We start from the raw sequence: 14251 nt of genomic DNA on the forward strand, positions 1-14251 counted from the left end.
TTTCAAATGGGTATTTTTGTTTTTCGCTTTCTTAATGTCGCCCATACTCAACTACATCCTAATAGTTGGACTTCCATGCAAACCTTTCGCGTTGTATGTAAATTTCTTTCCTTATCTCCTAATTTGTTTTTTCTTCATTTTTACATACAACACAAAAGACTTCCATAGAAGTCCAACTATTAGGATGTAGTTGAGTAAGAAGAAGGCGAAAAACACACATTTAAAATTCATGGAATGAAAATTTAACGTGCATGTTCGTAAAGACATCCATACAAATTAATTCACAAACTTCCATTCACGGTCATGACAAACATTGTCAATAGCCCGACAACGATTGAAAGTTATAAATATATATATATATATATATATATAACTTTTATATATAATTAATTATATAAAACTTTTATAACATAGTTTCATAATATATAATTAATTATTAAAATAACATATATATCAATTTTTTATAACGTCTCATAATATATAGTTAGTTATTAAGATCATATTTATATCACCCCTTTATAACATATGAATTAACGTTTCATAATATATAATTGGTTACTAACATCATATATATCAACTTTTTATAACGTTTCATAATAAGTTATTATAACTTATTGTTAACATCATATATATCAACCTTTCATAGCCTACGAATTAACGTTTTATAATATATAATTAGATGTAAATATTTTAGGAATCAATTTTATAATATTAAATGAAGTTAAATTATACCTATTAGAATTTAATAATATCCTTGGAAGAATACATTCTTAGTAACAGTAAGTTTAAAAGCACTTATGAAACGTATATGGATATCCAATCCAGTATCTGTTGGAAGGGAATTATGAATCAGATTTGTTGAGAGAAGTTGACATTATTATTATATTTCTACATAATTTCACCTTTCATTCTGCCTTATTCTGTGGACCACATGCCATTGCATGGTTGGCTCAGAATAATCAAAGTAAATTCACTATAAACATTATCTAATAATCTTAATTTACGAAAAATACAAAAAAAGTCTTATAAAAATCATATAGGAAAACTCATTTAAATATACATATAATATAATAAACTATATTAAAATTCCTTGAAAAAATTAAATAAAAATTAAAAAAGTGAGTTTATAGTTAAAAATGAGTGGTGAATAGAAAAAACTGATAACTTGACTAATTAGATTTTATGTTAAATATTGTTATTAGTCAAAACCTTGACAAATGTAAGTTAATAAAGAATAGTTATTTATATAATTTTTTGATGTAAACTATAGTTTTATGTTAATCAGTGTAATGCTTAAAATATTGTAAATATAAAATATTAACAGTAGAGAAACTAATAGTTCTATTTTGGTTTAGAAAAATGAGTATAAATGCATATACTGTACAAAATGTAAACTTTTTTTATGTAGTTAAAATTACTGATAAAATAAATCACGTTTCAATGCAATTACTAATAATAAAAACTTTAACATTTATACTGTAAAATTAAGTTTTCATGCTGATTATAATACTAAAAGATATAAAATGTCTATATTTGTTGTAACCATAATTAACATAGAAAATTGATTTTTTTTAAAATTAATTATTGACTTTAATTATTATTTTCCTAACAAAATAACTAATAAAATATACAATTTCGTGTATAGAAACTTGCAATTTATCATAAATATTTAAAAAAATGTTATATAAACCTACCAGCAACACATGGATAACTGTTAGATATATTTTTTGAAAAATCACATATCACATGACATATACTGAGAAGATATAACTTTTTTATTTAGAGGTCTATATGTGTAATTTTGATAATCTTTTGATATCTACGTGTGGCAATTATAAAGGGGATCTGATCCAATAATTTTTTAAAAGATGTTTTTTGACTAAAAAATTTATTAAGTAAAAATAATTTTAAAAATAAAATAATTAATTATAAATTAACTAAATTAAAATTATTTTATAAATTTAAAAAATTATTAATATCTAAAATAAGTTTTTAAATTAATATTTAATTATTACTTATTAAAATTTTATTACTTATTATTTTATATTTTAAATTAATTTTATTAATCTTCCAAACATGTAGAATCTAAATATTAGTAACTAAAATTAAAATAAGTAATTTCAATAATAAAAATATTTTATAATTTTTATTAATAATAAAAATTATTTTAAATATAAATAATTTTTTAATTTTTAAGTTAATATCTAATTTAGTCAATATAAAATTAATTATTTTTTTATCTTTAATTTAATTATTATTTAATATTCTTTTTTAATATAAACAAGATAAACATCAACTTTAGATATGTGATTTTGGTCATCTCCATCTAAAAATGCATAATTTTTAAGTAGAAAAAGATTTAAAGATAAATGTTTTTGTAGCTTTAGGTTTGAAGGATAAAAGAGAAAATATCTATACTTTTGATCTTGATATAATGTGTTTTTATAATTTTTTATCATGTTATACATGATTACGTAAAATGAGTTTTTTTAAGATATATTTTATATGATGTGTTGTAAATACGATAATTATATGGGTTGGAAAATCGAAGTGATCATCTAATGAATTTATTATTGTTGATTAAAAAACAGGTGTGAAATTGTGAATTTTTTTTTCTCGACTCAAGATTTCAGATAATATTTAATTAGTGATTATCAAATTCTGCAGATGTGGTGGTGATTGGTGGAGTTGCAATGGTGATTGCGCCATCGGATTATGCGGGTCGGTCCATCATCTACGATAAAAAAATACGAGATTGATCCGTTAGTCCGAAAAAAAGAAATTAATTGACTTTTGACAACAATGACAATGACGCATTCTCCTTTGCAGCGTCGCCGTTAGCTTCTTGCGACTCCGCGTGGCTTGCGTTACTGTTTTCACTCCTTCTTTGCGTTAAAAAACAAAAAAACGAGTCATGAAAATCAGTCCGTATTTTGTATGTGGGGCGGGCCTATATGCAAGTCGCCCGCTTTGTCACCCCTAATTTTTAGTTTTTGTATTTTTTTCATTAAAAATATATATTTATTTATAATAAACAAATTATATAATAATTATTATTATAAATATAATAATTCTATTTACATTTTTTTCATCAAATAACTTGTATTTTTTCAAAAATTAATTGTTAAACTATATCGAATTATACTACTAATAATTTTAATTCATCCAAACTTATATAAAAATATCTAATATTTGATTATTTTATTGTTTTAAAGACAAAGATAAATTTTTAATATTATATTTTACACAATAAAAACATTTTCACAATTTTCACATCACACACTTTAATAAATTTTTCTTCCAATCCAAACACATTAACTTTCTTCATACTTTCATCTGAAATCCTCACACATCCACTTCTGATACTTCCAATCCTCAATTCAAACACAATCTTAAAAATAAAAAGAGAATAAAAAACTAAAAATATTAAACACAAAAATAAATATCCTAACAATATTTTATATGTCGATTTTATATTTGAACTAATGTGAAATATATTTTATAATTAAATCTTATTTTTTTTAACAAAACAAAATTAATAGTGTTACAATTTAACTAATATATTAATTAACATGGATAGGATTATATAAATAATGGAAAATAATAAATATTTAGATTTATTAGTAAAATAATAAAATAAATATTGTAAAATTATAAGGGTTAAACAAAATATCTCTTTTGGAATTATCAATATCTTATTGAATAAAACAGTGGAAACAATTATTGAAATAAAAAATTACATTGGAAGGAAAATAAACAAAAAAAAACATAATAATTCTTGCACATGTAAAACATGGCTGAAAATAAATTTTATACGTAAGTCAATGATAAAATAAAAGTAAAAATAATATACTAAAAGGTGAAAGTTAACGTTTTTCAAAATGTTTGCGAAACTAGCATGTGAAAAACGTTGTGGGGGGAGAAAAATTTCCATACATGTTTCTAAATGGAAAAAGTAAAATAAATAAGTTATATATATATATTTAAATATTTATTTTTAACCTGCACATCAAGTAATTTTAATTTTTGACCTTTCTTTTATTTTATTTTATTTTTCTTGTACCTTTTGAGAAATTAATCTCAATTACACTCTAAAACTATTATGAAAAGTTTGTTTTGTACACATTATAACGTAAAATAAATAAATTTTTAATGTAATAGAAACAGTAGTAATTAGCTGAAATATGATTTAAAAAATGAACTATGAAATACGAACTTTTGATCCAATCACGAGTTTATAGATAAAGTTAGCCAATTGAAAACTATTAACTTGTGTATTACATTGACAGAAATGGATCTTCATATATTATTATTATTATTACTATTAGTATTTAAATATTTTAATATTAAAAGAAAACATATTATATTTCACTTTTTCATGCCCTATATTCATGTCTGGAATGTTTAAGAGATACATTTATGATCTGTGTTGGATAAGGATGAACAAAATATGAGATTCTAAATGAATGAAAATGGAGCAAAATATAATTATTTTAAAAAATTAAACAGAGTAAAAATATGAGAATGATTTTCCATATTGCTTTTGTAGAGGATTTTTTTTTTGTTATTTGTATTTTTTATTTCTCCTGTTATCTTTCTTCTAACAAACACACTTATTTTTCATTTTTTATTTTTCACGGATTTATTCTCTTCTGGACCTATCTTCAACTGCACCAAACAAGCTTTAAATCTAAACAATAATTTATGATTTCATAACTCTTTTAATTTAATTTGTAGGTATAATGTATCAAAAACATTTTTTTAAATTAATCTTATAATATAAAATTCAAATTAATTAATTAATTAATTAATTCACTCAAATTCACTAAAAGTGTCTCACAATGGTAACTTTTAATATTTATAAATGTATATACTCAAATTCATCACCAGAATCTCTCATGATATATACACATGCAGTTTCTATCTTAACATAACAGTGTCTTATGAAGAAAAAAAGTGTATTACATCTGTGTTGTGACAGAAAAAAATTGTATACTGTTAACTGATAAAAATGATGTTTAGTATACATTCCAGCAATTAAGAGTTAATGAAGTTATTAAGAGAAATGATAGTTTAGAATTAAACGAGATAATATGATGATAAAATGTGTGAAATGGAGATTAGTAGATGATAAGTATATGCAGATGATTGAAAAGAAAAGAGCATGCACAAGCATAACACAAAAAATGTCAAATTGTGAATGATTGGTGTAGGGTAAGGCAAGAAACGCAACAGTGAAAAAACTGAAAGGAAGGGACGGAGGGAGTGTCCCACAAAGAGGGCAACATCTTATATAACATGGCCTTCTTTTGCTATGTCTACCTCTTCCAACCCACTTTTCTCCCTCTATATTTGATTAGATTGACATGACCCCTCTGACATAGGTGTGTCTCTGCATGGATTCCAATTTACAAAACGGTGTCGTCTTCCTCTCATTTTTCCCACCATCCTATTCCTATTCCTAGTGCCTAGCTAACATATACCAATTCCATCATAGTAAAGCAAAAGTGGTGTTTGTGTGTTGTATCATTGTATGCTGTGTGTGAGTGTGTGAGTCTGAGTCTGATAGAGAGAGAGATATTACATATAGATCAAAAAGATCCAATATCTCCCCAAAGGAATATCACATGGGTGATAGATGTCCATGGAATGGACGGTTGATGTTTGATTCCTTTCAATCACACCCACCACTACCCCTACAATTTCTAAAGCCAAACCAAAGACTATTATTATATTACTTTCATCACCAAACAACAGCTTTTTGCACTTTGTGTTATATTCTCAGCCATTAAGTTTTGCTAGGGTTCCAATCAAACAATCTCGCCAAAAATGTATACATATCAATCTACACAGTACTTATTAAAAGGTTCTTAGATGGTCACAGATTAATCCTTTTTTATATCAAAAGTTATTTCTTACTTCTTATACATATCTATGTGTAAATCCTGCCGATCTTTTCAAGAATATTTTGATACTTAAGCATGTTAAAAATGGAGCAGATATAAGTTAATTAAGAAGCATAGCTATAAGTACGTGCTTAGTACTACTAATATGATTAGCATAGATGATGATGTATTATTCTGTGATTTAATTTTTGTGAATGAGTGAAGCACTTTTTCTCTCTCCTCTATTCCATGATGTGAGTGAGAGATAGCCAACAATATAGTACGCATAAACAGTGGTGGTGCATAGACCTAAGAGGGTGAGTTTCACACAGATACATCTTTCATTGGGAAGGAAAACTCTGAGTTAAGTTGCAGAGACACACGTTAACCCTGTGTGTAGCCTCTGTGTCTCCACCTGCATTTAACACACAGCACTGGTAGTGTTTGAGTTTATGTGTGAGATGGAGAGAGAGAAAGAGAATGAGACTAAGAAGCAACACTGTTGATGCACAGAAGGAGGAAGGTAGACTACACATTCCCAAGGGAGGACTCTGAATCTGAATCTGATTCCACTACCTTTTACAGGCTATAGAGCCAAGAGCCCAAAAATCCCTATTGTTCTGACTGACTATCCATTTGGGTTCTTTGGAGTTTTCTACAAAAAAAGACTCAGATTTTTTAGCTTCATTTCCGGGAGTACTCTCTGGACAATTATATGCAGTGCTCTTTTTGAGAAAACAGTAAGGTGGGGACTAGGAACAACTGATCCAAGCCAAAGAGGTAGAGCTAGATACAGCTAGTGGTATTACTGTTAATATTACATAGTATTGTAAATAAATAAATAAATGCATTCTATATCTACCATGTGATTGGTTTTACAAAGAGAGACGAAAAGAGGTCATTCCTTTCAAGGGTTTAACACAACTTACTTTGTAACAATGATAGGGTTTGGAGGGAACAGCTGCAGTGAGCTTTCTGAGATGGACATGATGAACATGGAAACTAATAGGAAGTTTCTTTCTCTGCCTCTTAGTAACAATTCTGGTGCTCAAATGCGCAGTGATAGAAGAGTACCTGTCGCTACCAACAGCATCGCCCAGGATCATCACTACACCCACCACAACCCCACCGACACTTGCAGTGTGAGGGATAAAATCATGGCACATCCTCTTTTTCCTCGTCTCTTGTCGTCTTACCTCAATTGCCTAAAGGTGATGAATTCTAAATTCTTCTTACTTGCTACATATTCACATAAGTACTCGCTTCTTTCCCTTTCTTCTCAATACAAGTTATCCATATATGTATACGATCATGCACTCTTTAACTTGGAAACTAAAACTGCACTAGCATCTATTTCTGTTTCATGGATTATGAGATCCAGACCTTCTGTTGTGGTTTTTCATTTCGAGATTCTTTTTTTATTTTCATGTTTTGCTTGTTTTGATGGCATGAGTTGAGTGCTTACAGGTTGGAGCGCCTCCTGATGTGGTGGCTAGCTTAGAGGAGTCGTGTGCCAAATGTGAATCCATCAATGCATCGTCAGGAAGGACAGGAAGTGGTTCCATAGGTGAAGATCCAGCCCTGGACCAGTTCATGGAGGCCTACTGTGAGATGCTCATTAAGTATGAGCAAGAGCTTACGAAACCCTTTAAAGAAGCCATGCTTTTTTTCTCAAGAATTGAGTGTCAGCTCAAAGCCCTAGCAGTTTCATCAGATTTTGGTGATTACCCTTAATTCATTATTTGTTCCTACAAATCTATCAGTACTGTAGAGCAATTATGGACGATTTCTTGTTTGGGAAAGTGGGTGCTGGTGAGCTACCCAGTGTGTCAGTGTGAGAGAAGATAATTCACTTCTTTTCCATCTTTTCTTAGTACGCGTGTACTTATAAGGGTGTGAAGGGTATTTCTTGTCTTGATGTTGGAAGCCAAACTAGTCTTTATGCTTCACCTTCCTATCAAATTATCAAATTGCCATACTCTTTGAAGAAGTATAATGGTTAGCTTCTATGGGACCACATCACCTCATCCTTGTACCCAGAATACCATGCGTGTGTGGCCTATGTGGAAAAAAAGTAACATGAATGATTTATAGCAGCACAGCCACGGATCTTTGTTTTACTATGAAATTACTAGAAATCAACTCTGTGGACAGGTTTTAGTCAGAGTCTAAATTAGTAGTGATGAATCGTGGTTTAACTTGCTATCCTTAGACTAGTGGTAGTTTTATGTGTCTCAGAATCTTTAACCCTCCGTGGAAAAATGCTGCTAGCATCGAAGGGAACGAGTTACTAGTCATAATTCTGATCTCCGCCAGCCATGTCTTTCAAAGCTTAATGTTGGTATTAAGTATCAATAGTTGGTTGGGTAATGATAACCAGAAGTTGATGGTGCAATTATAATGCCAATAAAAAAAAAGGAAAACCACACCTGCGTCTACTAGAAACTGTTTTTTCAGTAAGACTGATGTGATACCAAAAATTATACTTTTATCATATATTATCTTGTGAATTAGATGAAAAAGAGTTAGTCAAATGACCTTTCTCATCACAAATAGTGATTAGTTAAAAAAGAACTTGGTTTAAAACCTTTTACAGTATTTTTAAGATTGTTATATGGGTCCAAGGTCTTTGAATTAGGTCAAAAAGTTTGAAAAAAAGATTATGAGTCCAAATTACTGCTTGAGGGGAAATCAAGAAAATTGAGATTTTGTTTTCTTATTCTAATGATGAAAAGTTTATTCAAAACCCCAATGCTGCTTAAGTAAGTGACCCATTGATTGATAATCTTGATGGGTTTCCGGATTTATTTAAAGAGATTTTTCTTTTTGGTTCGTGTGACCTTAGTGTTATTCATCATTTCACTCATACTCAGTGAGTTGTCACCTCTTCTTTCTTCTGTTTAATTGCTCTCCACATTTAGATGCATGGCTCTCTCTTTCAAGACCCCTTTAAGAACTTAGTAGAAAAAGGAAACTCCTTGTCTTATCTGTTGCCATATGTTTTCTTGTCAATTAATTTGTTCCTTCTGTAGCTCAATTCTAAAAAACCAGTGTAAATATTATGTGTGCATGATTATTTTGTTATTTCCCTACTTGGTATGCTCTCTAGTGATGAATGATAGGGTTACATTTATAGTTATTGGTGAACCATATCTGATATATTATAACTTGTTTGAGTAAAGGTTGTATGCACTTTGAATGGCCTTCTATGCAGTTGTTTTCTAAGCAGGCTTCTCCATTTAGTATATAACTAGTTTGCAGTAAAGAAAATATTGTTAATCAAATTTAGTTCTGAGCATGTATTTAATCAATTCTTAGGTAATGCTTGCATTTTATATTTCAGAAAAAGAAAATATATACTTAATAGAATGGTTTGTTTAGCTTACATATGTTAGAGTTATTATACTATAATATTATTCTACTATTGCTCTTAATACTTATTAAAAAGCATACTTATTAAATGAATAATTAATATATTTAATATCTAGGATATATAAAATGAAAACGTTATATAGCAAGGGAATTGGTAATGAGATTTAGAATGATTTGATATATTATTCTTAAATTAATATTCAGTGTTACATGTCAGTAATCATGACTTCCATGCAATTTCTGATGTCAGTATTTGGTTATAGTTCTTGCATGAACTATTTTTACTGATAGTTCTTAATTTTTCTTCCGTTTTGTTGTGGCAATTTGAAATTAAGGTCAAAGTGAATCATCATCACAGAATGAGGTTGATGTGCATGAAAACAACCTAGACACTCAAGCTGAAGATCGGGAACTGAAAGTCCAGCTTCTGCGCAAGTATAGTGGATATCTAGGGAGCCTCAAGAAGGAATTTTTGAAGAAGAAAAAGAATGGAAAGTTGCCAAAGGAAGCTCGGCAACAACTGCTTGATTGGTGGAACCGGCATTACAAGTGGCCCTACCCTTCGGTAACTAGGCTCTACATCCTTTATAAACAATAATATATACCAGCAAAACTGTTTCAAACAAACTCTTAATTAATCATTGAAACTCACAAATTATTAGTCATTTATGGTTTTGTATTTTTCAACCAATGTTAATCTACAGTACAAAGTGCAGGTCTGTTAGAAAGAATGTGAGTGATGCTACTTCTTTCTACAGTATGCCTTTATAGTGTTGTACAACATAGTGAATAACTATTCATATCATTTCATTGCTTTGTTTCCTTTATATTTTCACCAAAATGCGGACACATTTGATAGTGCTGTAGCTTTTGGTGTTAAGTAGAAAACAATTCTGGCAATATAAATTCTACTGTTGAAACCTTAAATTGTTGTGTTGGTTAATCATAAGGTTTATTTACCATTATATGGTGAATATGATGGGATAAATTTGCAGGAATCACAAAAGCAGGCGCTGGCAGAATCCACAGGCCTAGATCTGAAACAGATCAACAACTGGTTCATCAATCAGAGAAAACGTCATTGGAAGCCATCTGAGGATATGCAGTTTGCCGTGATGGATGCAACTAACTACTACATGGAAAATGTTATGTGCAAGCCATTTCCAATGGATGGCATGCCCATGCTTCTTTAACACAATCCTCTACTATAATATCCAATAGCTGAGCCAAAAAACCCTATCTATTTTTAAGTTGTTTAGGTCTCCAAGTTGGTATGATATATGTCATGGAAGCGTGTTTTACCTTAATTAAATTGTAGAAAGCAGAATGAAAAATCTACGTTATTACTGAACTGCAAGCTTGTAAGTGTGCATGAATCTAACTATATCCTCTATTATCTACACTGTTTGTGGAGATCACTAGAGATTTCTGTATGTGTTTATTTCCTAATTTAATGAAAAGTATATTTTATTTTCATACGTGTGCATATATAAATGTACATGAAAGAAACCAAAAGGGTATTTATCATGAAATAGCAGTGTGTTTTTTTTAACAGCATATTGTCTTGTGTGTGTGTCATATTGTCTTGTGTGTGTCTATTCATCTATCAATATTCATGTTTATCACATCACTTGGGGTAAGCAACACTAATGAAAGCTTTACCTGTTCTTTTTGTTTAAGTTTTGCAGTAAAATTTCTGGATAGACATGCCTGCTCATGATGTCTACTATGAGATAAATTCGATAATATGTTTGTGTTGGATATGTTGTGGGTGTACCAAGTTGGTATGTGGGTCCTCATCTCTTGTTGTTGCCTAATGCAACAAAGGTTTCTCATCCTTGTTGATTTGATGATTGAGTGTGGTTGTTGCTTGCAATAAGGAAAAAAAATTTGCACACTCAACATATGTCTACACCTAAAGAGAAATAGGAATAGATATATCAGTCAAGCAAAATGTGACCCTTTCACATGTTTGTGTTCCTGCTATTGGTATTATGTAGGAGTTTCACATGTGTTAAATGATTGATTCACATTTTGGAGAAAGTAGCAGAATAGCTTATTGGGATTCACATTTTGGAGAAAGTAGCAGAATAGCTTATTGGGATTCACATTTTGGATTGCAGCAGTTTAGTTGTGTGTGTGTTAATGTACTCATTATATTACTGCCTTAAGTAAAACTTGAGAACTCTGCAAAATAATATGAACGAAAAGTTTGGTATGTGCTTTCATTCATGAGCACATGCATTTGGTTTCCTCAGGTGAGTTTTTACGAAGTTGCTTTATGTAGTTCTTCAGGTAAAACGTGTTTATTTTTTTAGTTTTTAAATAATGCACAATTTCTTCATTTAACATTGAGTTATTGTTAAATTGTATTTGAAAATTAATAATTAAATAATCTTTAATCAATTAACTAATGAGTTTATTTTTTTAGAATCAAGAGTTTTAAATGTGTAATTTTTACCCTTTAATTTTATATTTTTACACTAACAAATTATGCAAAAAGTATTTAGAATATATATATAATAATAATTTAATACTCAGACACATTTTATGTTATTTCTTTATTTAAATTTATAAAAATGCGTGTTTCAAAAAATATACCTTTAAAATATAGTAGAATATTTATATAATTAATATAATTTATTTAAAAGATATTAGTATTGACGTATTTTAAACTAAATTTTCTAATTATTTTTTATTAGAAAGATCCATTGACATTTATTGTTAGTATTAAAGCTTTGTTAATTAATTATCAAATGTATTTATCTTAGTCTTTAAACCTATAACATTTTCCCTTCAATGTCACCCATCAAAAATATGTGCTGCTGAATTGAAAATAAAGAATATTATATTAACATTATTAATACATTTTGCATTTTTTAGATGATATTCATGTTTTTCTAATTTTCTATTGTCTCAAGTTTATTGCTTTGCATTCTCGAGATGTATTTTTTGTAGCAACAAATAAAAGACATTTTATTTAATCTGTAAAAATATGACAGATAACAAGTAGTAGATTGATAGTGCCTCTGGTTCAGCTTAACTTCCTTACCTGACATAACTGCATTACTTGTTTGGAATTTAATATTACAATAATCGTAACTATTTCTTGCCATTTTCTCGTTAATTAAATATTGTTCAAATGGTTTATCACATAAAAAAAAAATCTATATCAGGGGTAGGGACAAGAATTTATCATTTTTATTAATAACTAAAACATAGTAAAAAAAAACCCAGTATTATTGAGTTTTTACTATCGCTTGTTTTCCAATCTTCTAACACTGTTTTTAGATTTTTCTTTTTCTTTTTATTCAATTTTATTCAATTATCTCAATTGAATATACAAATTTATTAGTAGCTTAAAAATCTTTAAAATTAATATAAACATTAAATTAAAATTTATTAAAAAAAAAATAACATAAGCGCTCTACATGCCTTGTCGACTTCTATTGATCTCTTTACCTTTGGAAGCAGCCACGGTGTGTAGGTTTTGATTCTTCTTTCCTCACCTCTGCTCCGCCACAACCGTCAGAACCTTCTTTCCTCCACGACAAAACTCATCCTCCGATTCCAAGATCAAGTTCACTCTGCAATACGCGTTCGGCGACTCCGATTTCTCCGACGCCGGCAACTTCTCTGCTTGCCTCAAGACTTGGAGCCGGGGTGGCCAGGTTACTTTTCTCCTCTCTTTTTTTTTTCTCGCATTTTCATTCTTTATCTGAAGCTATTCACCACTTAGCATCTAGTTGTCTGATTAGTCCGTTCCCTCTGTTGTTTCCAATTTGTTACAATCATCTTCTGCTCTGTATCTATGATTGAGTCTCCCTGTATTGCATACATTGAATGCTAGTTAATAACTCGTGTTTTGCGGGATGGGGGCAATTCTCTGAATTTAACCTATTTGCTTATTTGCCTACAACCTATTCGATGAAATGTCTGAGCTAATATCACTGTTTAAATATATTATTATCATCTTCATATAAGATATATATATCTTATCTTTCGTTCACTACTTTATTTGCATATATTTTGTCACTCTTCAGTGGTCTCTTCGATGTAATCATACAAGGTGAGATTTTCTGTTCTGCTCAAATAACGTAATTTCGAATGTTCAGTTGAATGAAGTGTGAGAACTTTGATTTTTTTTTACTGGTTTTTATTTAAGTCGGTTTTTATTTATATTTGTATTATAATTGTTAAATTTGGGTATGTAGTTAGAGAACGAATGAAAGTCATATTAACTTGATTTGTTTCTTAATGGTGTTCTGACTTTAAGCTGAAGGCATGAATGCATTCAAGGCATACAAGGCTTGCGTGCCAATTGCTTGGAGCCCAAATCTCTACATAACTTTGGTGAGGGGTATGCCAGGGACCAGGAGGCTCCATAGGCGCACTTTGGAAGCACTTCGCCTGCGCAAATGCAATAGAACTGTCATGCGATGGAACACACCTACGGTTAGGGGAATGCTCCAACAGGTTTTAGCACAAGATCTACACATCTCTATTTTCTGCTTGAAATGACTTGTGTCTGTGGATACTAACTTTGCTAAACATTGTAATTAATATAGGTCAAGAGGTTAATTGTTATTGAGACAGAGGAAATGTTCAAGGCCCGCAAGCAGAAGGAGGAAACGCACCGAGCTCTACGTCCTCCGCTGGTCATAAGTCATAAACCTCCTTCCCTTACTGATGCTTTATGAAGTCTACTGTGTTCTTGTGTTCTTGCTATTAAAACTATTGAATACCATTGTTTAAAGCTTTCGTATCCAATGGACAAAATTTGTTTTGAAGGTATGGTCATGGTTTGAATCTGTAATTTTGTCGTATTTTCTATCGATAACATTAGTCAAATTCAGGCTTCTGCTCATGAGACCTGCCTAGAGTGGTTCATTTATTTATATTTTCAGTCAGGGAATCAATTACATTTTATCTCTTAATTGCCTTTTTCTTTAGGATACAACTCACAATGCAGTTTGTCTTTTTTATATGCACCT

At 29.8% G+C, this 14251-nt stretch overlaps 2 protein-coding genes across 5 annotated transcripts; both read left to right on the forward strand.

Moving 5' to 3' along the window:
- The first annotated feature begins 5509 nt into the window (after window positions 1–5509).
- On the forward strand, window positions 5510–10733 carry LOC137826678 (homeobox protein SBH1-like). Of its 2 annotated transcripts, XM_068632749.1 has the most exons (5): window positions 5510–6665; window positions 6831–7096; window positions 7353–7605; window positions 9593–9822; window positions 10253–10733. In XM_068632749.1, the coding sequence occupies exons 2-5, from the start codon at window positions 6866–6868 to the stop codon at window positions 10448–10450; spliced, it is 912 nt and encodes a 303-aa protein (XP_068488850.1). In that variant the 5' UTR covers window positions 5510–6665; window positions 6831–6865; the 3' UTR covers window positions 10451–10733. The 2 variants fall into 2 exon arrangements, with proteins under 2 accessions (XP_068488850.1, XP_068488849.1); XM_068632748.1 differs by lacking the exon at window positions 5510–6665 and having other exon boundaries at window positions 6824–7096.
- Window positions 10734–12744: 2011 nt separating this feature from the next.
- Window positions 12745–14194, forward strand: LOC137823331 (uncharacterized). 3 transcript variants are annotated; one of them, XM_068628414.1, is made up of 3 exons: window positions 12745–12928; window positions 13534–13733; window positions 13826–14194. In XM_068628414.1, exons 2-3 carry the CDS (start codon window positions 13542–13544, stop codon window positions 13955–13957), a joined length of 324 nt encoding a protein of 107 aa, XP_068484515.1. In that variant the 5' UTR covers window positions 12745–12928; window positions 13534–13541; the 3' UTR covers window positions 13958–14194. The 3 variants fall into 3 exon arrangements, with proteins under 3 accessions (XP_068484515.1, XP_068484516.1, XP_068484517.1); XM_068628415.1 differs by having other exon boundaries at window positions 12756–12928; window positions 13540–13733; XM_068628416.1 differs by lacking the exon at window positions 12745–12928 and adding an exon at window positions 13304–13326 and having other exon boundaries at window positions 13540–13733.
- Window positions 14195–14251: the final 57 nt, after the last annotated feature.

Source organism: Phaseolus vulgaris, chromosome 8 (genome assembly GCF_000499845.2).
Source record: "Phaseolus vulgaris cultivar G19833 chromosome 8, P. vulgaris v2.0, whole genome shotgun sequence".
Taxonomy (NCBI): domain Eukaryota; kingdom Viridiplantae; phylum Streptophyta; class Magnoliopsida; order Fabales; family Fabaceae; genus Phaseolus; species Phaseolus vulgaris.